Source organism: Thunnus thynnus, chromosome 3, assembly GCF_963924715.1.
Source record: "Thunnus thynnus chromosome 3, fThuThy2.1, whole genome shotgun sequence".
Lineage (NCBI taxonomy): Eukaryota > Metazoa > Chordata > Actinopteri > Scombriformes > Scombridae > Thunnus > Thunnus thynnus.
In genome coordinates this window covers 2978316-3003559 of record NC_089519.1, presented here as the reverse complement: position 1 = coordinate 3003559, position 25244 = coordinate 2978316, and the positions used below count along the sequence as shown (strand labels likewise).

General features: G+C 41.3%; 2 protein-coding genes across 3 annotated transcripts in view; one reads left to right on the top strand and one right to left on the bottom strand.

The window, feature by feature from the left end:
• evi5l (ecotropic viral integration site 5 like) overlaps positions 1 to 15412 on the bottom strand; it is a 43137-nt gene extending 27725 nt beyond the window's left edge. The window contains exons 1-2 of one of the 2 annotated variants that reach the window (XM_067580512.1): positions 15010 to 15412; positions 287 to 682 (exon numbers count right to left, since the gene is read on the bottom strand). In XM_067580512.1, coding sequence (XP_067436613.1) covers positions 287 to 528 — 242 coding nt within the window. In that variant the 5' untranslated portion in view covers positions 529 to 682; positions 15010 to 15412. The remainder of the gene's footprint in view (positions 1 to 286; positions 683 to 15009) is intronic. The other variant, XM_067580521.1, reaches the window with a different exon arrangement.
• Positions 15413 to 19072: 3660 nt separating this feature from the next.
• LOC137174943 (ATP-dependent RNA helicase DDX39A-like) lies at positions 19073 to 25225 on the top strand. Its single transcript, XM_067580491.1, has 10 exons — positions 19073 to 19181; positions 20222 to 20429; positions 20615 to 20742; positions 22247 to 22523; positions 22741 to 22859; positions 23251 to 23382; positions 23549 to 23658; positions 23924 to 24068; positions 24369 to 24516; positions 24945 to 25225. The coding sequence occupies exons 2-10, from the start codon at positions 20222 to 20224 to the stop codon at positions 24959 to 24961; spliced, it is 1284 nt and encodes a 427-aa protein (XP_067436592.1). The 5' UTR covers positions 19073 to 19181; the 3' UTR covers positions 24962 to 25225.
• Positions 25226 to 25244: the final 19 nt, after the last annotated feature.

The following is a 25244-nucleotide window of genomic DNA, read 5'->3' as shown; positions in this document are numbered from 1 at the left end:
TACACTTTTTTGTTTTTGGGAGGGTAAAAGAAAAAAAAAACTTGGAAAAATCCAAAGCTTGACAGGTCTGCCATGCCTAACTTACGCTGCAAAGCTACAAATGGATACTGCTGTTTGAGGGAGGCATTTAGCAGTAAATTATCAGGAAGTCTACGTTACCTATTGCTTCAGTATTAACTGGTTGAACCTGCTACTGAACGACTGTAATAACTGTTTTCACTCCATACACACATAAATTTCACTCCACTCAATATTTAAACACAATAAGAACGGCTCCTGATCTCACCTGTTCTGCTCCTCCAGTTTGGCCAGCAGCTCCAGTTCATCAGGACTCAGGTTCTCGGAGTCTGCCGGGGAAGCCGCTGGTGCTGACAGCACTGCATCATGGGAAGATGAGTCCGGGCTGAGCACTGGGCTGCCCGTCGACGGGGGGTCTGGGTCCATGCCGGAAGGGGAAGAAGGGTACTCTAGCTGAGGGGGAGCCCCACCAGAGCCCTCTCTCTCTGGGCTGCCGCTGGGTATAGACATGGCGGCGGTGATGGAGTGGGATGGGTGAAGCAGTGTGGGTGTGATAAGAGGCTCTCACAGTCTCACTGTTGGTCTCCCTCCTCAGTGTGCCTGGCTGTCACCTGACTGGCCACCCGGCTGGCCGCGGAGCCAATATGATCAGAGGTCTTCAAACCTGTCATGATACAGAAGACAGATAATTAAAGAAAATGAAACTGAGCTGCAGATAACCTGTCAACACCAAAACTGATGTTACAAATATGTCCTTAAATTGCACAATGTCTCCTTCCTTGTTAAAAGGATGGGTTCATAATTTTTCAAGACTGTCTTAAAAAAAAAAAACAATCAGGTGCCCATATGTACACTGAAACAGAAAAAAAACGTCTATCACAATATTCTAGAGCACAAGGTAACGTCATTGAATGTCTCCTTTTGTCCAACCGACAGCCCAAAACCCCAAAATATTAAATTTACTATGATGTAAGACCAAGAAAAGAAAAGAAGTCTCACATTTGGAACCATCAAATGTTTGGCATTTTTGCTTGGAAAATGAGTTACACCATTAACCGCTTGTCAAAATACTACTGACTAACCATTAGAAACATCTCCAAGTATAATGCTAAACAATTAAACAGCAACACAAACTACAGCCTCCAAAGTGACCACACAGTTGAAACAACAGAAGGTGGGATTTATTTCAGGGATGTTGTTTAGCAACAACTAGATATACCTAATAAACTGCTGCCTGAGTGTCAAGAAAATCAAACAAATGAAGAAATGAAGGAGACTTCATGGTCATGCAAATTCTTTGCACTTCTATTTTGAGCACTTATCTAAATTAGCAGGAGCAAAGATGTGACATGTCATGTTTGGCTAAATGGAAAGGACACAAGTAAACTCAAGTCATATTGGTCTGATCCACATTGAGATGCCAATAATGCCCCTCCACATCCTGGCTCAAGTAACTGCTGTGACGGAGCGGGTCTTAGTCACTGTAATGACATCATCCTGACTGAGAGCATCATGGCCAATCACTGCAAACAGACTCTGCTATCAGAGAGCTGTTTTCCTTCACACTAAGACAGACATTTGCACAGGAACATCTGACAACAAACCATGCTACTGATGTAAATAAACTGTTCTGATCTATAAATTTGATTTGTACAGAGATACCCATCACGAGAGTGAGAGAGCCTACCTGTCAGCAGAATCACTATCACACACGGTGGTTATCACTAATGACCTGATACCCTGTTGCTCAATTAATATCACACTGTAGAGCTTTCAAAAGGGACTGAGCCATGGTCACACCTCCTGAGACATTAACAAGCACTCAGAGATGAGTATAAACAGCTGGAGAATTTATTAAAACCTGCCTGGTTAAGAAAATCTGATGAATAATTGAGTGAATTCAGAGAAATAAGGCAGTTGTGCTACAGAGCTTCTAAAGAGCTGAAACTAGAAGCTTTTAATTGTTGTCCTTCTCATGGAAACCCAGGCCTGATCTCACACCAACAAAAAAGCTTTTTCAGCCACTGGAAAATTGATGCAACTGTACTGTTTGGGCCGCAGGCATTGTGAATATATTCTTGTTTGATACAAAAATACAAAAATAAAGTTGTATGTGTGTTTGTATGTTCCAAACTTGCTTGGTTAATTCCAGTTATCAAGGGCGTACAAGGGACAAGCATTTCTGTTAGACTGCACATCCAGATCCTGCACTTTGCTTTTCCTCATCATATCCATCATTAGAATACATCTATAAAGATTGACAGATGAATATGAAGGGACAGATTTTGCAGATGCTACAGGAAAACAAACATCCCTGACCTTGGCTGCATATGGCAGCTATTAGAGCTTCTTAACAGAGAAAGAAATAAAGATGAAGACTTAACATACACTCACATACTATATACACAAGCTGTGCTGTAGCTAGCAATCAGAGAGGGGAACGAGGAGGAGCTGACACTGGTCAGTGGACAAAATGAGCCAGAGGCCAAGCCGCTGCTTCGTTATGGGGAGCAAAATGTGGAGCTACAGTCCACAATCCCCTGGCTCCTCCTCTGCGTTATAGATGCAGCTCTTTTACTGGAGCAGCCCTGTGGAAATGACTTCTGTACACACACACACACACACACACACACACACACACACACACACACACACACACACACACACACACACATACCTAGTGTAGCTGACAATGAGCTAATAATAACTCAGGACAAATGTGGAAATTCCTCAAATGTAGGGGCTGTGTACATACAGAAGAGAGAAATACACACATACACACACACTAGACAGTAGTGTAGTCATAGTCAGCACACTCATCATATCAAACTGTCCTTGTATTATAAACTTCAAACACAACGCAGTGAAGAATTGATTTCGGCAGTGTATCAAGTGAAGGGAAACATACAATAGCCTGTATGATAGTTTTTGAAGCAAAAAAACAGCCTGTGGGAGAGGAGATGAGCATAATAACAGTCTAAACAGGGAAAACACTACATGGGAAAGAGACAAGGACCACATTCATGCACAGCAAGCAGCCCAATCAAAAGAGCCATTAACAAGCCAATGAAACCATTGGCATTTGTAAAAAAAAAAAAAAGACTCAGTCTAAAGACTGATTTGAATAAACGTCCTCTCTTAAAACAAACCAGTTCTACCTAAAATAAGCTAATAGTGATAGAATAGACTTTCCAAGACACTGTAGTGATCTACTCAACTTAATCTGATAAACAAGGGAGGAACCAGGCTTTGTCACCCCCCCCCCCAAATTGTACACTTGGTTGTGCTCATAGTGAGCTGATGTCTGATTTTGTTGCTGCTATTAATGTTCACTAAAGAAGCTCAGAATCAGATCTCCAAAGTTCTAACCCACCCCCATAATCTGACGGGATTTGATTAAGATCGGAGTATTGGAGTCCATGTAACTACAGTTATAGATTCATTGGTGAAAAGATGCAGTTATTTCAACACTACTATGTATATTTCAGGAGACCGACAGGGATACAGACAGAACCAGGCAGAGAGAGCAGGTTTAGATCAGTGCATGGAGGAGCTTGGTACCTGCCCACACCAGCCCAGTACCCACTTCATTGAGAATTTCAGGACAGTTGGTTTACACAGTACAAATGGCTTCATTACAGTCCCTCGTTGAAGGGTGGTGTGTTTATACTGTGCCAGATATTTTGATGATCAGAAATCCTCTTTAGCCAGTAAGGCTGATGGAGCTTTATTAAAAACAGGAATAGCAACTGGAAAAAAGCACTCCAAAAGGTTCTCTCAACATGAAGACCGTGATTATCATTCAGCAGTGATAACAACACATTTGCACTGCAAACAGCCTGTCAGTTCTCAACTTTTCCTCTCAGTTACAAAAGCAGCAGCATGTGGCCAGAAATAATCTATTAAAGACTGTGTGTGTGTGTGTGTGTGTGTGTGTGTGTGTGTCAGTGATGTGCTTGGCAAAGGCAGGGCAAATGTTTTAAGGGGGCATGACAACAAAGAGGGCAATTTCCACCAGTTGATTAACTACAAGGCAGAGGGTGATGAGGAACTTATGAGCTGGCTTCAGCGGCTCAGTAATTTCACCAGCTACACAACTCAAAACGAGGCCCTTAAAATCTCTAGTAACACAATTGTACATGAAATTACAAAGGAGATCAAATCATTGCCATTGCTAATTCAGTATTCCCTTATAATTGATGGGACACAGGACACAGCAGAAGTTGGGCAAGAGTCCCTCTCTCTGTGCTTTGTTGACAGAAACATAGCTAGTGTCGCTAAAGATGTTGTAATTCGCCTCAATCTCCCACTATCACAACTACAAGGTCAAACGTACGATGGGGCAGCCGATATGTCTGGTAGGATGCAAGGTGTGCAATCTCATCTAAAGAAAGAGCAGCCTCTTGCAACGGATACCCAGGCCACCTGTGTATCCTCCCCCACTATGAGAGGCAATGCAGTTAGTGCATGAGTCGAGCCTTTTATTCAATCAGTCCAGGAAGTTCAAGGCCATCTTCACCACTACAGGGAAGTCAGATCACACATCTCCGCAAACATCTCTAAAGCCTCTCTGCCCCATCAGGTAGACAGTGCCAGCCATGCGTTCTGTCCTCACCCAATATGAATGTGTGCTCACAGCCACAGAGGAAATGTCTTAATCCACCACGATGGAAATGTCTGCAAAAGCAAGTGGCCATCATGGCAGCTTTTTGAGAGGAAATACCATTCTCGGCATCATTCTGGCAGAAGATGTAATGGCTGTGTTGGAGGAGCTTAACATTTCTCTGCAGCAGAGATGCCAAACGACATCAGTGATGCTGGCTGCTGTAGAGCATGTGACAAGAGGCATCCAGGCTAAAAGATCTGAAGAGCACTTTGACCGGCTGTGCTCCAAAGAATCTCAGGTTGTAACATCTCTAAATCTGCAGCCCATCACAATGCCTCATGTATGGATGCCTCTGAAGTGCTTCACTGGTCCAGCCACATCACATCGTCATTCTACTGCCCAAGAGTACTACAAAATGCAGTACTTTAGCAGTACTGAGCATTTCAGCCAGGACAGGCTTCAAAGGCTGCAAAAATTAGAGGACGAACTCATCTCTGGGAGGATTGATGCAGTCATAGATGAATACCCAGAGATGAATGCACATGCCTTTAGATGTGCAGCTGAAAATGTTCCTGGCCAACTATGTCTACAACTTCCTTAGAGGTAGCAGACGTTTTCTGGGAAATTATGCCAGAGGTGCGACATCTTTTCAAGCAAGTTGAGGTCGTCTTGAGACTGCTGATGGTTGTTCCTGCCTCCTCAGCGGAGGCCGAGCAAAGTTTCAGTGTCCTGAGACATCTGAAGACATGGCTGAGAACAATAATGATGCAGACCTGGCTAAACAACATTGCCATTTGCCATATGCATCAAAAGAAATGGGATGTGGTGGACAGGAAACAAACCTGTCAGAGCCTAGTTGAGCTAAACGATGAATGCTTTCACGTTTTTGGGTCATTTATTTAGATGATACTTTTCCATCTCAGCTCCCTGCTGCATTGTCTGTAGCTGTAGCACCTTTATACATACCATCCAACACTGTACACACCACTGACACTGATGCTAATGCCCCATAAGTGTATAAATAAGCACCAAACCTGCGAATGGACCCTATTGTAGGCTATTTGAAGAGATTCCTATCATTATTTTTTTTCTTCTGTTGCCTTTTGCAAATGAGGCAAAACTGCCCAAACCGCCCAGTCGATGTTTACGAAACTTTGCAGTATGGCAGTACTTTTGTCAGACCAGACAATAATAAAAAATTACACTGATTGGTTGACAGGGGGTGCTACAGTGATCAATTGAAAACCCAAACTTTGAACAGCCATATCTCATGCCCTGATTGATCTACAGTCATGTCTACAGTCATTTGCAAACAAATGCCTCTCTTCACAAGGCACAAATTGTTGCCATTTTGTTTGGCCCCCATTAATTGCTGCTTGCAGCAATATTATATATTTATGTTCTATTGGGTTGATAACAGATGTCAGAGGACCTCATGTATGTTTAATTCTCTATGATCAAGTCAATGATTTCATTCACAACAAGAATTACCAATGCAAATGGACAGACTTTGCTTTTACTTCTGTAGTTGTAATTAAAATCAAGATTTTACGTGTAACTCTTTGTACAAGTCTATGATTTCATTCACGTTACACGTTACACTTCATTCATGTTAGTATTCAGTGTAAATGCACATACCTTTATTTTGAGAGACATCAACAAAATACAAATTAACTTGGACTTACTTAGAAGTCCATAGCGCATCTTTTCTGTTGTCATTTGGTCACGTACAGCATTAGTTATCATTTTAATCACAATATTTACATAAACATGCTTTTGGGTATGTCATTTTTGCAAATGCAAAATGCAAATTTTCCTATATAAATATCATAGGCGGGGGTGGCCTGGGTGACGGCCTAATAAACAACTACATTGTTATTACAGATAGACAGTAGCACTAGCTAACAGCCCGTCAGCTGTGTGACTGTATATCTGCACTGTGAAGTTTTTCAGGGCACACAAAGTCACCTGCCCAGCACGGTGCTGTTAAACCAGAGACACCACAGTGACACCTTATTTTTAACACAGTCTATGGGCTACACATGGCACAGCACAGCTATGCTAATGATGCTAGCCATGCTAACTAGCTGCTAGCCAATGTGTGGGTTGGTAAAAAGGTCACATCTCTTTGTATCTGTGGGTTGGCATTCCTCTCAGTGTCGGAGCCTTTTAGGAAATTAACCTATAGACCCACATGTGTAACCGGTCAAAAATATTCTCTGCATTTAACCATTAACAGTTTTATTAACTTTGTTTTATTTGTTAACTAATTAACGGTTAACGGTTGACATCCCTACCAGTGAGCAGACAGTAAAGTTGGATAAATCGGGGTCAGTCTGTGATGCTTTACACTAAAGACATAAGAGAGGGAATAATAATCTAATGTTATTTGTACTGGCTCTCCCTGGACAGAGTGCTCACTCACTGCTGCTTTATGACAAGAGTTTGAATTTCAGAGAAATGCACAAATCTCTTCACCAGATTTTCATTTGGTCAGATCCTCTGAGCTTAAATTACCGTAGAGGGGAGTCTACTGCAGCTCCACACTGAGATTTAGGCTGAGAGGGTGATTTTTTTAAACTCAGGTGCCACAGTCATCTTCTTTGAGTGAGAATGATGTAATTGTCAGTAATGGTTCAATAGGACGGTGCAGAAGACTGTACAATTATTAACTCATGTGAATTCTACCATCTCTGGCATTGCTTGCGAGAGCTTGAAATTTTGTCTCATTCTCACAAGACTTCCACAAAAAAAATAGTCAAACTGGAAGAACACTTGTAAGTTCTGTGAGGCGTCATTTGAGTCCAGATGAAATAAAATATCACTCCCAACAAGTCTGAGCTCACCCTTTTCACCTTTACCTTATATCATATCATTAAAAATTAATAATGTAATAGCCTCTATCAAACTAACAGCTTTATTTATGGAGCTCGCTGAAGGTGGTGCTGGTGGTACTACTTGGCCTGGGAGAAAAAAAAAACTACCTGAGAGCTTCAATTTACAGCAAAATGTTTTCTAAGTACATCAACTTCCAGACTAGATACCTTCACTATTACAGGAATTACAAAAAAAAAACAACCACCACACTTTAGATACAATACCAAAAAAGACATTATGAACTTTTTAAAGAGGAGGTCATTAGAGTAAACTGATACTTGCATAAAGGACAAGGCTGGTAATTTTCTATATTTTTCTTGTTGTCAACATGTGCAGAGCCAAACCGACAATAAATTCATCCTACTTACCACATCCAAAGCCTTTTATATGGTATTCCTTGGTGCCTTAGACATCTATGGTTGTCCAAACACTATTAAAAACACATCAGTGAGTCACACCGCTGCACTGGGTGACATGTTTCTTAGTCTCTGAAGGCTCCGGTTACAGTAGTTTGTTTAAAAAACGGCTCCAGAGACGCTGCTGTGAATGTGCAGGAAAGCAGTTCCGTTCACAGAGCTTTGCTAGCTTGCTGTGCTACATATCACAACCTCTTGACTTTGTGCTACATTGTAAATTTGTCCAAAGAACTTCAGTACAAAGTCAAGAGGTTGTGTTATGTAGCACAGCAAGCTAGTGAAGCTCTGTAAACAGGACCGCATTATGCATGCGCAGTGGCGTCTGCTGTACAAGTAACCTCTCTCCTGAAAGTTACAATCTTATCTCTGTTATTACTCTTTGGAGCCGTTTCTAAACAAACTACTATAACCGTAATCTTCAGTGCAGCAGTGTGGCTAACTGACGTGTCTTTAATAGTTTTTGGACAACAACGGAGGTCTATGGCAGAGGAATATGATATATCAGGCTTTGGATACACACACAATACTTGTAAGTAGGATGAGTTCATTGTTGGTTTGGCTCTGCACATGAGATTTGTTGACAATAAGAACAATATAGTAAATTGCCAGCCTTATCCTTTAGACAGCCACATTTAGAAAAGCCACAAGTGCCTTGAAACCATCTTCTCGAGCATCAGCTCCTAAGTGCCTGCAGCACAAAAGAAGAGATGCTTCAGAGGTCTCAACAACACAGAAGGCTATTCAGCTGTGTCACTGCGGTCAGACCAAACTGTAAAAGGTGTGAGTCATGCAGGACTACAGCAGTGTGATACTAAAGTGGGAGGTTTTTTTCCCCTCTCACCACACACACACACACACACACACTTACTTAATGGAAGGACATTGTGAAGGTCTCTGACAAAGCAAAACAAACCGGATTGGCTGTCGCTCTGTATATGACAGCAGGCTGAATTTACAGGAGGCTTTTGTGTTTCTGAGAAAACTGTTTAGCATGTCTACTTGCATGTTGTAACCCATGCTTACATTCCACCTCAAGTTGCTGTATGTGCGTCACTGAGCCTGCCATGTGACAGACGTATAGGCACAGTTTCGAGCGTGTATGTTTATGTCTCTCCTTGACCAATATCACCGAGCACAAGTATTGTATTGTCTGAACGGATCCTCTTCGAGCTCTCCCCGTCTACAGAAACAGGCAGCGCTATTGTTTCCCCCCCTCTGACCCCTATCCACACACACACAAACACCACCTCCAGTCATCCAACATGAACCCACGTCCTCTTTGCCCCTCCATGTTTTGAACGTTGTATCCGTGGTTTGCATGCAAACCTCAATGCCCAATGTGTCTGATTTACAAAATAGTTTTCATTGGTTGTAGAGAAGCTTTTCAGGGTCCCCATCTGGGCTTGGTGACGTAAAGACTGAGCGAGCCTGGGGCGCTGCAAAAAAAAAAAAAGAAGAAGAAGAAGAAAAAACGCAAATGCCCCCTTTGATCTCCTGCACAACACCCATGAAAAAAAACCAGACACATCGATATTTTTTTTAGTGTGCCATGTTATCACAGAAATTCTGTTGATGTAAATCATTTCCCCAGAGGAACACAAACATGACCTGTGTCTTAGGAAAGAAAAACAGAAAAATCAGCTAATTTTCACTAGAATCCAAACCTCGCTGATGTATCCTCCCCCCCTCCTTTTGCTCCACCCCCCCCCCCCCTGCCTGTGCGTGTGTGTGTCTCTTGCCCTCAGGCCCCTCCAACCCTGACATCAAGGGCGACCCCTTCCCTTCGTTAATCCGTGGCTGCTAACCTCGCTTTTGTTCCAACTCTTGATCTCATGTTTGGCCACTGACACGTGGACTGTTCATTTCCACGCTATTCATCTACTGTACCCACTGTCCTTGTGACTGCTGCCCGGCTCGACGTTGCTCAAAGTGTCCCTTTGTAAGGGAAGGATGTGTTGTTTTTTTTTGCTGAGAGCACTCTCCCTCACCGCTTGTGAAAGCCATAACTGGGATCAAAATGACTCGATTAGCTAAAACCGATACATGGAATTAGTCCTTGCTGCACTGATGCAGACATATTGACGAGTTAAACAGACACCACATGTTGTGCAAAAGGGCAATGATGTGTAAAGTAGATGCTAATCAATTTGTGTATGATGAAAGCTGGCTTTCTAATGACCTTACAGCATCTGCCTGAGTTAATCTGCAGTAAATCTGGCTACTGTGTGTGCTGATGGCACAGTGGCTCATGTTCATATGTCTCCGTGTAACTATTAACCCCGAGAACATCGGCCTTCCAGCATCATCATTACAGCCCTCCTGTATCGACTGCACTGTACAAATGATTGAGATGTAATGACTAACTCTCTTACGCGTGTGCCATGCAGCAGATGTTTCTTGGGATTTGTCCAGTGTGAACTTACTGTGACATTAAGCCCGAATGAGGAGGAGACACATTTAGGAAAATTGAAGTGGCACAGACAATGAATGTTTTCCAGACTTTGTTCCCTAAATCTACTGACTATGTTCACTTTATATGACTAATGCTTTCCTGCTCTAAATTTAGTTAATATCCTTCTCCAGATGATTTGGTTCCCCTGAGTGCCACTGTGAGAGGAAATTGTCCAGAAATAGCCATACCCACAACCCATCAATTACTTTAAAGCATAGGCGACTATTTTACTCTTTTCTGAATGATCAGTGCATTAGTGCTTACACTGATCAGATGATTTAATATCTAATAACTAAAAAAAAAAAAAATGACTGCAACATCCACTAATCACTCGCTAATGTCAGAACGGGATTACAGGAGCGTGTCATGGAGGATAAGTGACAGCTACACGGCACGTGGCCACTGCTTAATGAGATACTAAAGCAATGACTGACATCGGTTTTCCTCTTGCATTCATTATATTATCTTTTTGATTTCACACTTTCCCAGCAGCGCCGTCTCAAACGCTGATCAGTAGCTGAGCTGCTGTTTAATCACCCGTTCTGATTACCAACATCTGTTGTTTGCCTTAAAATGGCGGTGAGAGGAAACAGTTAAACACCACGAATTCACAAATAACATCTTAAAAATTACATTCATTAGGTTTTCTTTTTTTTTGCACACTTGTTTTCTTGTAATTCATAACTACCTAAAGCCTCCTGGGGAAATGAGAAAAATAATCAAATTTTCAAGGTAATAGGATGCTCTGGGCAGGTGTCGACTAAATCTATGCTGTAGGAGCTTAGATACATTTGAATATGAAAGATTGAAAACATGATTGAAAACATTCTTGCACCTTTAAAGAGGACCTATCATGCAAAAAACTCCTTTTTTATCTTATACTGGTTCTATATGCAGCACCTCAGTTCAGCCTCTGTCTGAAACAGGCTGTTTAGCTCCTGTCTCTTTAAGGCCCGCCCCCTCTTGATGATCTGATTGGTTAGTTTCCAGAAGCTGCGTCTTGGCTGTTATGTAAACAAACAATAGTCGTCAGGTTTTACTTCCTTTTTCTTGTTCCATACATACATCCATACATGTTTGAGCCTGAATCCAGTCCAAAATATGCGAGTGGACAACCTTAGCAACAAAGGTTACGGAGCAGACGGCTGTTTGTGGGCGTGCGCAACAAGCCGCCGTCATCATGAGGAGGAAGTAGAGGTAACTTTGCAAATGAAGCATTCAGAGGAGGCTGAAGCTTTTGACTTTCAGGGAGCATTTTTACATGTTTTCGACCTTTGATCGTGTTGAACTTTAAGCAAAAAAAGCCAATTCCACAGTAAAAAAAAGAAAAGCACAGACACACCGATGGTGCATTAGCTCACATGTTACAGGTTGATCGTGCAAAACGATCATCATCAACAGCCCGACGTGACAACATGAGTTTCGAAATGCCTCAGTCTCACATCTATGTTGTTAATCATACTCCAACAGAGTTATCCTGCAGTAAATCATCCACTCACATGTATTTTAAACAATAACGATATCTTAACTATGCTGAGAACACGCTCAGACCTTTTGTAAAGAAGAGCAGTGTGTTTGCACCTGTTTCAGAAATCATGGTGATTAAAAAAGGCATAAGCATGAAATCTTTGTCCTATAGGAAACAACGTTGGGTGAGGAGACAAATCAAATTACTATTGAAACGTGATTGAATAGAAACAAATATTCAGATTAGAGCTCAAACTATTTCAAAATGGGTCCCGGCTGAGTTCCTCTTAAACATTTATAGTAGCACTATGTATATTTCTGCCTCATTATTTGAACATCATTTGCATATTGGTATAAATCCAATATGCAGCGGTCCAAAAACCGAGATGACAGGGCTACACAGCTGCGGTTACAAACCGGCAGCCTACAAGAACAATGAGGCAGAGAGTGAGAGAGCCGCTATGGAGTAGCTGCAGTCGTAGTGAGCTCGAACCGCAGCAGCCAGCTCATCAAGCTGCTCTCTGTTTTCATGTGTCAGCAGAGGAGATGAAGTGCAGCATCGTGCACAGGCTTGGCCAGCACCAAAACAGTCAACCAGCAAGCCAGCCAGGAAGGACTTTAAGGCCTTAGAAGGACAATATTTTGTGCTAAAAATCAACCCTATTAAACCTTAAATTAAAGTTTAATAGTTTTACCACTGTGGTTCCACCCTCTCAGATGTGAATATTTGCTTTTTTTCCTTCTCTTTCTGATAGTAAATCTTTGGGTTTTGGGGCTGCTGGTTGGACAAAACATGTCGTCATGCTGAGAAAATGTGATGGGTATGCTTTTCTATTTTCTGACTATGATAGACAGACCAAACAATTAAATGATTAATTGAGAAAATACTTGGCAGATTAAATGTCATCATTCAAAGACTGTGCCCTTATCAAACAGAAAACCACCACTAAGGAAAACATAGACATCAACCTCATCTATATTAGATTCACACTTTGAGGAAAAGTTGCACCTCAGCCTGTGAAGCACTGGAACAGAAAGAGCATCTGAAAGTAACAATATAATAAGCCTGAATCTGTTTTTAAGATCGCTGTGGTGTGCCTTGAAGCTGGAAAAAGAAGTTGCATACAAATAGACATTGAGTATATATATATAATAACAGTATTCCATGTGATGATGATAGTCTACACGACTGCAGTTTATTAAAAAGTCATAATGTTCCTCTTTGATTATTCATCTCGGGTTTTTTTTTACTGGATTAAGCCACTGGTTGGATCGCTTTGTAGGCTTCTTGCTGATCTCAGGAACTAATTTACAATTTACTTAAAAGGCAAATGTAGTTTTAGGGGGAAACTCAATCAGTCCATCCTTGTATGACCTGGATGTGTGGTTCCTGTTCTGTTCTACAACCGAACACAGTGACAATAATAAACCTGGACAGCAGCCTGCAAACAAACTGCACAGCACAGGGAGAAGGCTGGGAGATGATATCCCTCCTCCTGTTGTTGCTGGAGGCTAAACACACAGGCATGCACACAATTTCAATGTACATGCACGCACACACACACAAAGTGTAAGCAAAATTCAGAGACTGTTTATCCTGACAACACTGTCCAGAGCTCTCTGACACAGATGAATAATGAGACAGCAGCTGCAGTTAGTGCAGAGCAAAAGGTTAGAGGTGTGCTCGTGTATCACAGATGTAGTATGCAATCTTCTGTGTGTGTGTGTGTGTGTGTGTGTATACATACGCGTGTCTGTCCATAGGATCAGATAGAAAAGAAGTTTCGAGATCGGTAGCACTTTAAAAAACAAGGTCACCAGGATGTGAGAATCAAGATACCGGTTTCCTTGACGGTGAATGTGTAAGATGCCTTGTGCGTGGTGAGAGGATTTCACAGATAAGCCTGAAAGTAATCTCCCTGTATGTCATACAAAGACTCGATGAAGCCATTACTCAGTCCTTAGTCATGGGGAGTTTCAGCCATCATTACAGTCAACAGAGTAAGATAATTCATTCCTTTAATAGCCTTTCACCCCTACCAAAAAAAAATAAGATAAATGCCTGGGGTAGCTCTTCCATATTGTGACTAGTCAGCGGTATTCTTAATCCGTTAACGTCACAGCCCAAGAAGTATGTCAGTTCTCGACTTTTTTTTTATTCCACTTGGAGGTAAAAATGATATGTGCTTGGCCTAGATTTAAAGCATTGAGTCATTTAACTCAGTGGTTTCCAGTCCTGCTGCTCTGGGTTTAGAATAGTGCTGTTTTTCTGTCTTCCAGGCTAGTAAAGCACATTTAAAAGGGATTTCTGGGACTAGATGCAATGAAAACAGCTGGATTCCAGGTCAGTAAAACATTGAAAACCACTGATTTAAATGACGTTATTTAGCCAAGGCGACTGGTGAATGGGCAAGTATAGAGGCTCAGTAGCTTGCTCACAGTCTACGGTGTTGATCAAGGACAAAAATTGGACAAACACTCACAGGTGGACACAGTATAGCAGCCGCTCTGTCCTCCATCCACTGCTCTTTCAGATAAATGCACCTATGTATTAAAGATGAGAGCTACTCCTATCATCCTTTGTCCTGCAGCTTCATACTTGAAGAGGCTGTAGTGCTATTGACTGTTTGGACATGACAGCTCATTATCCCGGCTGCTGCTGCTGCTGCTGCTGCTGCTGCTGCTTGAGGATGCCTGAACAACAGGCCTACATGCTCTGCAGTCGACTGGATCAACATCTGTGGCCAAAATGACACATCATCTCCTCTCTTTGCGGCACCAAATGTCCCCGGCTTCCTTACAGCAACGCGATTGTGTAACGACATGAAAAAAAATGAGGACGGGACGCCGAGGAAAGATAATATGGACAACATGCTATAGGCTTTAGCAATAAATATGGTCTATAGGCTGATGAATGGGCCCGTGTCTCAGTTGGCAGGCTGTACAGTGGAATTTTACACCGAGATAAACGGAGCAGGCGGATGAAGCTGCTGTTTGTGGGGCTAATTGTGTTCTGCTATGTCGGCCTGTTTAGTTTTCACACTAAATTAATACAAACTAACAAGCTCGCGGGCCCGTCAATAGGCTCCTCGCGCTAACATTGATATTCAATGAAATAAAAAAAAAAAAAATGCACGCCTCAAATAAACAAATAAAACCCTTTAAATGCTTACCTGGGTTGTTTTTCCATAATCGGAGCGGTGCGTTTATATCCGTCGCTCCCCACGCCACCCCGCCGTTAATGTCAACTGTAGCTCTGTTATCAGCCAATTAAAATCTTAACAGGCCGCCGAGGACAAACACAGAGAGCGTCCAGCGCAGTGCCATCCTGCCGCCGATCAACCGGAGGCAGCGCCGCGTCTCACAGCTGCTCGCTACAGCCTCGTGCGTGCGTGTGTGTGCGCGCGCGCGTGTGTATGTGTGTGTCTGTGTGTGAACTGAATTAGAGGAGAAAAATATTTTTGGAGAGATCCGCTAAAATAACCATGACAGCCGTGTGATGCAGCCTGCGGTTCAACGGGGACACGGTGTAAACGGCAGCATCAATCATTACAAGTAAATCGCCACAGAATGGCTGGCTATCCGTGTCTTCTCTTGAGCACGAGGTGGGGCGCACCAATCAGGTTGCAGGATGAGATGTGATTGGCGTGTCATCAACCAATAGGCTGTTGAGACTGCGGGATCTCTTTGGAGGGACAACAAAAAAGAGCCAATCACTGTGGAGCTTTATTCTGCTGGAAGGCGGGACTCGCAGGTGTCGGCTCGGATTAGCAGGAGCTGATCTGAGTGTTATGGCAACTAAATGATTAATTATGTTAATAAAAAACGTTACAGGAATAGTTTCAGTCGGTCTCTGGTTCTGTGATATAGCGACATCAACATAGCTGCAGTCTCTGTTTTAACTACAAGCGCCTGTCTTCTACACATTTACATCCACACACCTCTTAAATTCAAACACCATTTGCTATTTTTAGTATTATTTCTTTAAAAAAAAAAAAAAAAGTGTCAATTTAAAAAAAAAAAAAAGCTGTAAAATGACCCCTGCAAGTATATTATATATTTAATTATTAGATTATAATTGCAGATGCATTAAATTATAAGTAGCATTAACATTTTTCATGGTGTTGTTTGGTTTAATTGAGGCTATAAGAATACATCATATTTGATAAACTGATGTTTTGCATGTAAAATCTTATTAGCTGTCAAATAAATGTAGTTGAGTAAAAAGAACAATGTTTCCCTCTGAACTGTGGTGATGTAGAGTTAGCCTATGAGGTGGCATTAAATGGAAATATGGAAGTTAAACAAGTACAAGTTCCTCAGAATTATACTTAAGTATTTGAGTGAATGTGTTCCACCCTTGTCTGTGTTATTATTAGATTTATGCACCTTGAAGACAGACTTGTCTCATTCATTTGAGTTTGTCTTTGTCTGTCCCACATTGGATTTAATTTATATTCATGATTTACAGCCCACTAAGCCTATGATATTAAATTCAGGTGAGTAGAATTATGCTCAAAAAAAGTGAACCACTGTCTGTTATCCATCAGCTCCTTAACTTGAAGCACAGAACTTCACTCATTTTAAGTAAGATCAGATGTGACGAGGTAAAGGAAATAGCCATGACACAGGCACTGTAGTATTTTTTTTTTTTTAAGATGAATTAGTTAAAGCAGATAAAAAAACTGAGTCACTGCTATACAGTAGGCTTTTGTCAAGACACTGGAGTACAACTTCCTGAATATGTCACATGAAACCCTGCCTGTCCGACTTCAAAATCAGTGCTGCCGATACCAGAACACATCCAATTCATTTTCTCTGTAGCGTATGACGTGCAACATGATTGGACTGCAGGAGATAAGATGCTGCAGACAGCCAACTGTACGCTGTGGAAAAGCTGCGTGTGTGTGTGTGTGTGTGTGTGTGTGTGTGTGTGTGTGTGTGAGCAGATAACAACAGCTCTCAGGAGATCCAGTAACAACAGGCTGCAAAAGGAGAGGAACAGGGCTGCAGTGCATGGCAGTAAGAGTAAGGTAAAATGGCTGATGGATAGAGAGAAATGATTAAAAACAGGCACATAAGATATGATCAAAATGTACTTTACAAGAAACACTCAATCAACAACATAGACAATAGAAAATATGTAATTTCTTAAGTGGAATTATTTTAGGTTCATCTGTTTGGTCCCATTTTGTTTTCACGATGTGAACCAAATTCTTTAATAAGTGGAACTCAGGTTCTTATCATCGGCCCAGAGAACCTGCATGCACGTCAAGTCATATCTCAGCGTCACTGCTAAAAGCCTGTAGTGGAAAATACACAGCAGGTGTATTTTTTAATTCAGGTCTCAGTTTTGAAAATCATATCCGCAAGCTTGTCCCATCCTGTTTTTATCATCTAAAACATATTTCCAATATTAGACAAGTTTTGAGTTTTTAAGATGCAGAAATCACTAAAAAGGTTTCAACTAGTACAAAATGTGGCTGCTTGACTAAAATGAGGACAAAGATGCACTTTTAGCATCGTCACACTTGTTTGTTTCAGGATTGATTTTAAGGTTTTATTGATTACTTCTAAGCTTCTTCATGGTCAGTCTCCAGATTATATTTCAGAGTTGCTTTCTCCAACCTGTGTGCAGTCTGAGGTACTCAGACAGGAGTCTGCTGGTTGTTCCTGTGTCTGCGGATCAGTCTTTTGGTGTCAGGGCAGCCTGGCTCCTGAATGACCTGCCTGAGGAGGTCAAGCTAACCAAATCATCCCCTGAATTTTTTTTTTTTTGGTTTGGCCAATGAACAATTTTGATGTCTTTTATGCTCGACACTTATGACGTTTTATGACCAGCACATTTTAGATTTTTATCAGATGTTTGCTTTACAGGTTTCTATCTTGGTGATTTTATTCCTGTATCTTGCAAGCTTGTTGTAATATTGGTTTTGAAAAGTGATGTACAAATTTAACTTTATTATCCTTGATCTCGAACTGAAGGATTGTGTGTAATGGTTGGTAACTCAAAAAACTGAATGAAAATGTGTTGGACAAAATGATGAATGCTTGTCAGACTCTGTCAGACTTAATACTGGTTGTATCTTGTGGCACAAGATCAGGTACTGAATCAGCGTTCCAGGAAGACCCTCGATTTAAAACTCTGACTGAAAATAGACTGAATATGGATTTCCGATCTCCCCTTTCATTTAATGTCTTTTTCTCCAAACACAGGAGAGGAGTTGTTGTTGTTGACCAGACCTGACATCATCCCATTTAAACTGTAATGTCTTCACATGCATGCTCACTTTTTAAGAATTGTACTGAGTTAGTAAATGGAGATTTGACCCAACAGCAGTAGCTACGGGCAATGAAGATAGTCGTCGGGAAGAGACTAACTCCATATAACAAACACAACCATGATTTGAGATACATTTGATGCCTTCTGTTGTCTGGTCAAATGTTTTTACTTTATTGCCATCAAGTGGACAAAGTGGATACTGCGGTTCCCCAGGCTCTCTGGCTCTTTTAGCAAAATGCTTAAAAATGCTTATTGCGACACGAGAAATATGATTCTGATACTTTCAGATTGAAAAATAAATCAATTCCAAGGTCATGTCTTGCACAATAATGAGTGATCCTGTCTTATAACAGACCATTTTGACAATATAGACAATATTGTCTGTCTGATAATAGCACAATAGTTTTTTGTTGTTGTTTTTATCTACTTTATTTATGGAAAGCGTCACTTACAACGTGTGATAATAATACAATAAAAATCATAGCACAATTGTATTTCATTTGATTAAACATCACAGATATGACGTTTCCCCTTTCTGACCAATCACACAGCCTTGGAAGAGAGGACGGCGTTCTGTCTGAGCAGGCGCAGCTGTCTGGTGACTGATGCCTTCAGGTGTTGTCGTAAATACTGTAATTAATGATTACCGTATTTGGAGTAAGCTATTTGGACAGTCATGAATATAAATAACTGGAATATGGATATTTTTGGACTCTAGAGTGGCTGATAAGTTATTTTATGGTGTCAAATAACCGAATTACATGCCACCTATTATTGTTAATGATGTATAATTTCTATTTGATAGCATATGTGAAAATTATTGCTCGAAGCTCTGTCCCGGATGACATGATGTATGAAATAAAACAACAACGTCCTAGTACTTTTGTTGTTGTCGAGCAAAAACATCTTAACACGTTCCTTTTACAGCCATTGGTTGATGCCTAATCGGAACCGGTGTTTTTTTTCGCGATGTACCTGAACGTACCATACATGTGTGCTCACTTGCTAGCTCGCTTGAATCACGTACATTGACATCGGCGGGACATAAGATATCAAGGCAAGGTAATGTTGCACTGCTTTTGTGTTTATTTTTAATGCACAAAACTCACCAGTATGTAGAGTTGTTCTATGTTTGTTAAATGGAGAATTGTCTCAAATACTTTGTCGCTGCAGCTAAAGTTGCGGTTTTGAGAGTTGCTTCGGTAGCTAGCATGCTAGCCGCGTTATCGTTCGTTTCATTTTGTTTTTGGACAGTTAATTTAAATTATGCAGTTATAGTGAGTGTTTTTGCGCTAGAGGACAGTCGTTCACTTGACATACCACATACTTAACGGTGTGCATTTAGTGAAGTTAGTAATGTAGCTATAATGTTTGTTAAAAGTTAGTCGTGAGCCCCGTTTAACTGCTAGCTTGCTAACTAGCCGGTTTGAATGAAGGAAAAGGAAGGTGAATCCATTGTTTGAGTGCGCAGTTTCTGCCGGCTATAATGTTGTGCAATTGTAATATTAGGAACTGTAATAGCTAAACGACCACATTTACACATTGGTCGTTGAAAACTGTACACACGGCGGTAATATTAGCTTCTCCCTCTCTAAATTTCATTCATTATAAAGCGAACCTCTGGGGCGGCCTGCTAACTTCGGTTTGGAGGACGCTGCTGAGCGTTTGGTTAATTATCGAGACAGCTGATAAGGTTTCTAGTCATTGTAGCATCGCACATTAACTCTAGTTACTTTCTTTATGATGTGTGTTGTTTGTTTTTAACGCTGTAGCACTATGAGATTCACTGCGAATGAAAAGTGCAGGAGAAATTGAATTATTATTTATAATTATTTCAACATTTTGCTGCTCCATTTAGTAAACATTTAATTAAAAACACACACACACCTTTCATAGATTAACTTTCAGAACTACACAAGTACGGATTTAAGTATAACAATAATATTATATTACATGATATTAGATTCTTTGAAGCATTTCTGATACTTGTATTAAATTGTAAGACCACCTGGCCTTCAAAGGAACTTACATACAGTCTGTGGTTTAAGAAAATCTGCTGTGAGACATAATTTCCCCCCTTATTTTACATTCTGTTGATACAGATGGCTGAGACTGATGTTGATAATGAACTTCTGGACTATGAAGAGGACGAGGAGCCCCAAGGAGCCCCCGAGAGTGCGACCCCAGTGAACAAGAAGGAAGTGAAGGGGTCCTATGTGTCCATCCACAGCTCAGGCTTCAGAGATTTTCTCCTTAAACCAGAGCTGCTCCGTGCCATTGTGGACTGTGGTTTTGAACATCCCTCTGAAGGTGAATGGCGCAATAAAATTATGCACATGTAAACTCATATTTAAACTCACAGGACTCCTGTTACACATAATACTCCTCAGCACACTCTCGTTTTTCTCATGTTGTATTCATCACATCCTGAAATTGTAATATAATCATCAGATGTTTTTGACATTTTCACTCACTCATATTCGTTTTATTTTCAGTCCAACATGAGTGTATTCCTCAAGCTATCCTCGGCATGGACATCCTGTGTCAGGCCAAGTCTGGTATGGGAAAGACAGCGGTGTTTGTACTGGCCACCCTGCAGCAGATTGAACCTGTGGATGGTCAGGTCAGTTGGTTGTTTCATGCTGAGTCAATATGAGTCATTATTCATCTACCATAATTCTGTTTACAGAGTAGGTGGTGTTTCCTACAGTATGATTCTGTCACACAAATTTAGACTCCTTTCGATTACTTTTTTTTGGTAGTTGTTGGAACATTTTTGAGTCATGTTCTCACATCTGAGGCGTCTTGCACATGCTCTAAACACAGCATATGCATGAAAAAGGCTTAAATCTGCAGTGCGGAACTTTTCCATATAAATGAATGTCTGTTCATTCAAGCCCATGCCAAACAAGCCCCGTCTCCGCTAGATAAATCTCTCTGTATTTCACAGTATATGGAGTTTTTAAACCTCATGTCAGGCGCGACATTCCCGCGCTGGCTGTTAGGCCGTTAATCATGTGGCTCTTCTAGACTTTCCACATGTTATCGGACCGAATGGATCAAATTCTGATAATGAAACGAGTCATTTCATGGGGGTTGTGTGACGCTCAAATCCACAGTTTTATACCTGCAACAGTAGGTCACAGCCAGTGTGTACCGGCCATTGGGCATACTGGGACAAATCCTGGTGGGCCGTCAAAACATATCTGTCTTTACCGTCCCTCTTTGTGTGCCTGTTATTCGAGGTGTGCATGAGAGTGTGCTGCCTGCCTGCCTGTGTCAGGCCGTATTCAGACCAAAGCAGGTGTTGCAGCTCACCGCTGCAGGGTTGTGGACGGGTTTATTTGTGCTCTAGAACGAAACTGCTGTGAAAACAATCAGAAAATAACATTTTACTGATTCTTATACTGACATTTCTGATTCACTGACTCTCTCGCTACCACCGCTCCCTCTCTTCATCCACAAACAGAAAAGTCTAACTTTACCTTTTTAAAGTAATCAAACAAAGAGAAATATCCTCCCCTCTTCCTAGTAACGTCTTTCTACTCAGGCAATCACAGCCGAGCGCCCCCCCCCCCCCTTTTACACTCACTGCCATAGGGGGGAGACAAAAGTCCAGCGCTCCAGCCTTAACTGATAGGTATGCACATTTCTCACACAAAGTTAGTATTTGGGAAAACAAACTGAATGTGCTCACCTTAATGGAGCAAGTGGGATTTGGTGGCTCAACAGCAGAACTTGTGTTCGCCTGTAACGTGTTGTTTTTGTTTTCCTGGTTCAATAGCAGGAGCTTCATTCATTGACAATTTTTGGGCTTTGTATGACAGTATAGAGACGGGAATGATACGCAACAAAGATCCCTGTTTGAATGCGAACCTGGGATGTTGCTGTTATAAGAAACTGTTATTTAATTTGCTCACTTAAGTTCCAAATGATTTTGTGATAACTGGGATTCATGAAGGGACTATATGATGTTGTGATCCCTGAAATAACAGTAACATTTTTCAAAATACTACTCCATAAAGTTTTGTAGCAAATCAGTGAAATCAAGGAGCAGTAAAGAACACACACGCTACATGAAGACTAAGCAGTTCATAGACTAATATCCTCGTTCCCTTTTATACCAGGTGTCTGTCCTCGTTATGTGCCACACACGAGAGTTGGCCTTCCAGATCAGCAAAGAGTACGAGCGCTTCTCCAAGTACATGCCAACCGTCAAGGTGTCGGTGTTCTTCGGCGGCCTGGCCATCAAGAAGGACGAGGAGGTCCTGAAGAAGAACTGCCCTCACATTGTCGTCGGAACTCCCGGACGTACTCTGGCCCTCATCCGCAACAAGACCCTCAGCGTGAAGAACATCAAACACTTTGTGCTCGACGAGTGCGATAAGATGCTGGAGCAGCTGGGTGAGTGAGAGGAACAGAAGCAGACATCATGGCTGTGATCGACTGCTCCCACTGCTTCATATCTTTACAATCTCTGTTTATTTGACAATAAATCTGAGAAATTACTACCGGACAGTTAAGGATGATGAGTAAGCTGGTAGTCATTTCTACTTGTCTTGAATAGAAAGAAGATTAGATAAATGATTTTGGGTGTATTCGTTTTTTTCTTCCCCCACAGACATGAGGCGTGACGTCCAGGAAATCTTCAGGCTGACACCTCATGAGAAGCAGGTTATGATGTTCAGCGCCACGCTAAGCAAGGAGATCCGTCCCGTCTGCCGCAAGTTCATGCAGGATGTGAGTTCATCATCAAGATTTACTGATGTTTCAAATGAATCCCTCCACTCTGCTTCATGCAACCATTTATAAACAACATTTTATTTTATATTATTCTATTGATAACCTATTCATAATTGCAGTTATTAATATTGTCTTGGTTATTTTGGCTCTGTAGTCGATATTGTGTTAAAGTCCCTCGTCGCTTTGCCCACTTGTGGCTGTCAGTGTCATAAGTGGCCATATCAGAGGGCCAAAGTGATCCTCCTTGGCAGATTTTTGCTTGGTCAGGAAGTCAATATTCCCGACTCTGCTGCAGTCCAGGAGAACAGACACACTAGATTTCTGATGTAGGTCACAGAGACGTGTTTGTGTGACTAACGTTTGGCTCCTCTCTCTCTCTGCTCTTTAGCCCATGGAGGTGTTCGTGGATGACGAGACCAAGCTGACACTTCATGGCTTACAGCAGTATTACTGCAAGTTGAAGGACAGCGAGAAGAACCGAAAGCTTTTTGACCTGCTCGATGTGCTCGAGTTTAACCAGGTACAGTCATTTAAGAAATAACAAAAATTTGTTATATACATGTTTATTATATTACCTTGTTGTTCTTCCAATAATTAAAAAAAGTTATGTCTCTTATCCTCTGTAGGATTTATGTCTATTTCAGCTGGTTTGTATCTCATTGCTGTCTCTTATTGGCTCCTGTTAGGTGGTGATCTTTGTGAAGTCAGTGCATCGCTGTGTGGCTCTGTCCCAGCTGCTGGTGGAGCAGAACTTCCCCGCTATCGCCATCCACAGGGGAATGGCTCAGGAGGAGAGGTTAGTGCTGCTGATTTATCTCTCCAGGATTCTAGTATTTTTGTCCACACTTGGAATTTCAGTGGTTTTTTCCTTCATTTTTAATCAAATTGGATTATGTATCAATATCTGGAGCATAAAAATGTAATAAAGCAGCACATGTTTGGGATTTATTTTAGTTTTGTGTGTGTGGAAAATGTGATTTATTGAGATTGGTTTATATGTGCTTAGTCTCCCTCAGACTGGAACATTATTTAACTTCTTTCTTTGGTTTATAATGTTGCAGGTTATCCCGGTACCAGCAGTTCAAAGACTTCCAGCGGCGGATCCTGGTGGCAACCAACCTGTTCGGCCGTGGCATGGATATCGAGCGAGTCAACATCGTCTTCAACTACGACATGCCAGAGGATTCTGACACATACCTTCACAGAGTCAGTCCTGAGTTATCTAGATTACAGATGGGTGCATTTATAGGTGCAAAAGAAATAACATACAGGGGGCTGTAGCTCACCAAACACTGCTGATTTCTTTATCATTGCGGTTTGTAAAATGGGTCAAGAACCTGCTATGCTGTGCAGTTTGTGTTAAATGAATGTTTTATAATCAGAGAAAGTTCATAACAGAGTCAGAAATAATTCTTTTCTCCATAATTATAACCTCCCTTTCTTGAAATTGATGGCATTCCTATTTTTCTTCCATTGAGCCCTAATTTCCTGTCCTCTGAACCTCAGGTGGCCCGTGCTGGCAGGTTTGGGACCAAAGGCCTGGCTGTCACCTTTGTGTCAGACGAGACCGACGCCAAGACCCTGAATGAGGTCCAAGACCGCTTCGAGGTCAACGTAGCAGAGCTACCAGAGGAGATTGATATCTCCTCCTACAGTGAGTTGTTCTCTTGTTGCATACAGCTGCTCTGCACTTGGCAAGGTGGTGCCAACTTTCCGTAACAGTTTTCTCACACACACAGTCTGGTAATTTACAAGGTTTCTCGCCAGAAATCAATATGTTTTCATCCTTAATCGGTGAGATAACTCAGTCGGCCAGAAGAGACGGAAAGATTAAGAAACCTGGTTTACATTAGAGTCACAGTATATCAGTCAGATCAGGTTACTAGTGTGCATGTCTTGGCTAATGACATTGCTGGAGGTTTAATCTGGTTAAAAACACGTGAGGACACAAATGATATACTGCACATAAAGACATTAAACTGTGAGATCCTGTTTGATAAGCTATGTGTAAAGATTTAGTGCATTTCTTTCTCTGATAATCCCACATTTTAAAAACTTTTTTTTGTTTTCCTTTTATTGCAGTTGAACAGTCCAGATGAGCCTGAAGTTTCTCTCCAGAGAAGATCGTGTGTGACACTTGGTGTTGCTGTATTTTGGTGGAGGAAAAAAAAAAAAATCATTTATTCAGAAGTTCCCCTCCCATGATATATGTTGGCAAGTTCATAATGATAACACGTTTTTTTTTTTTGTTTTTTTTGTTTTTTTAATTTTATCATGTCTTTTGGGGTGCTTGTTTTAGTGTTTTTCTTGTTAAAACCATGGATATATTGTTTTGGTTGAAGAAATAAACTTTTTATACCTTATTGTTTTAATGGTGTTTGA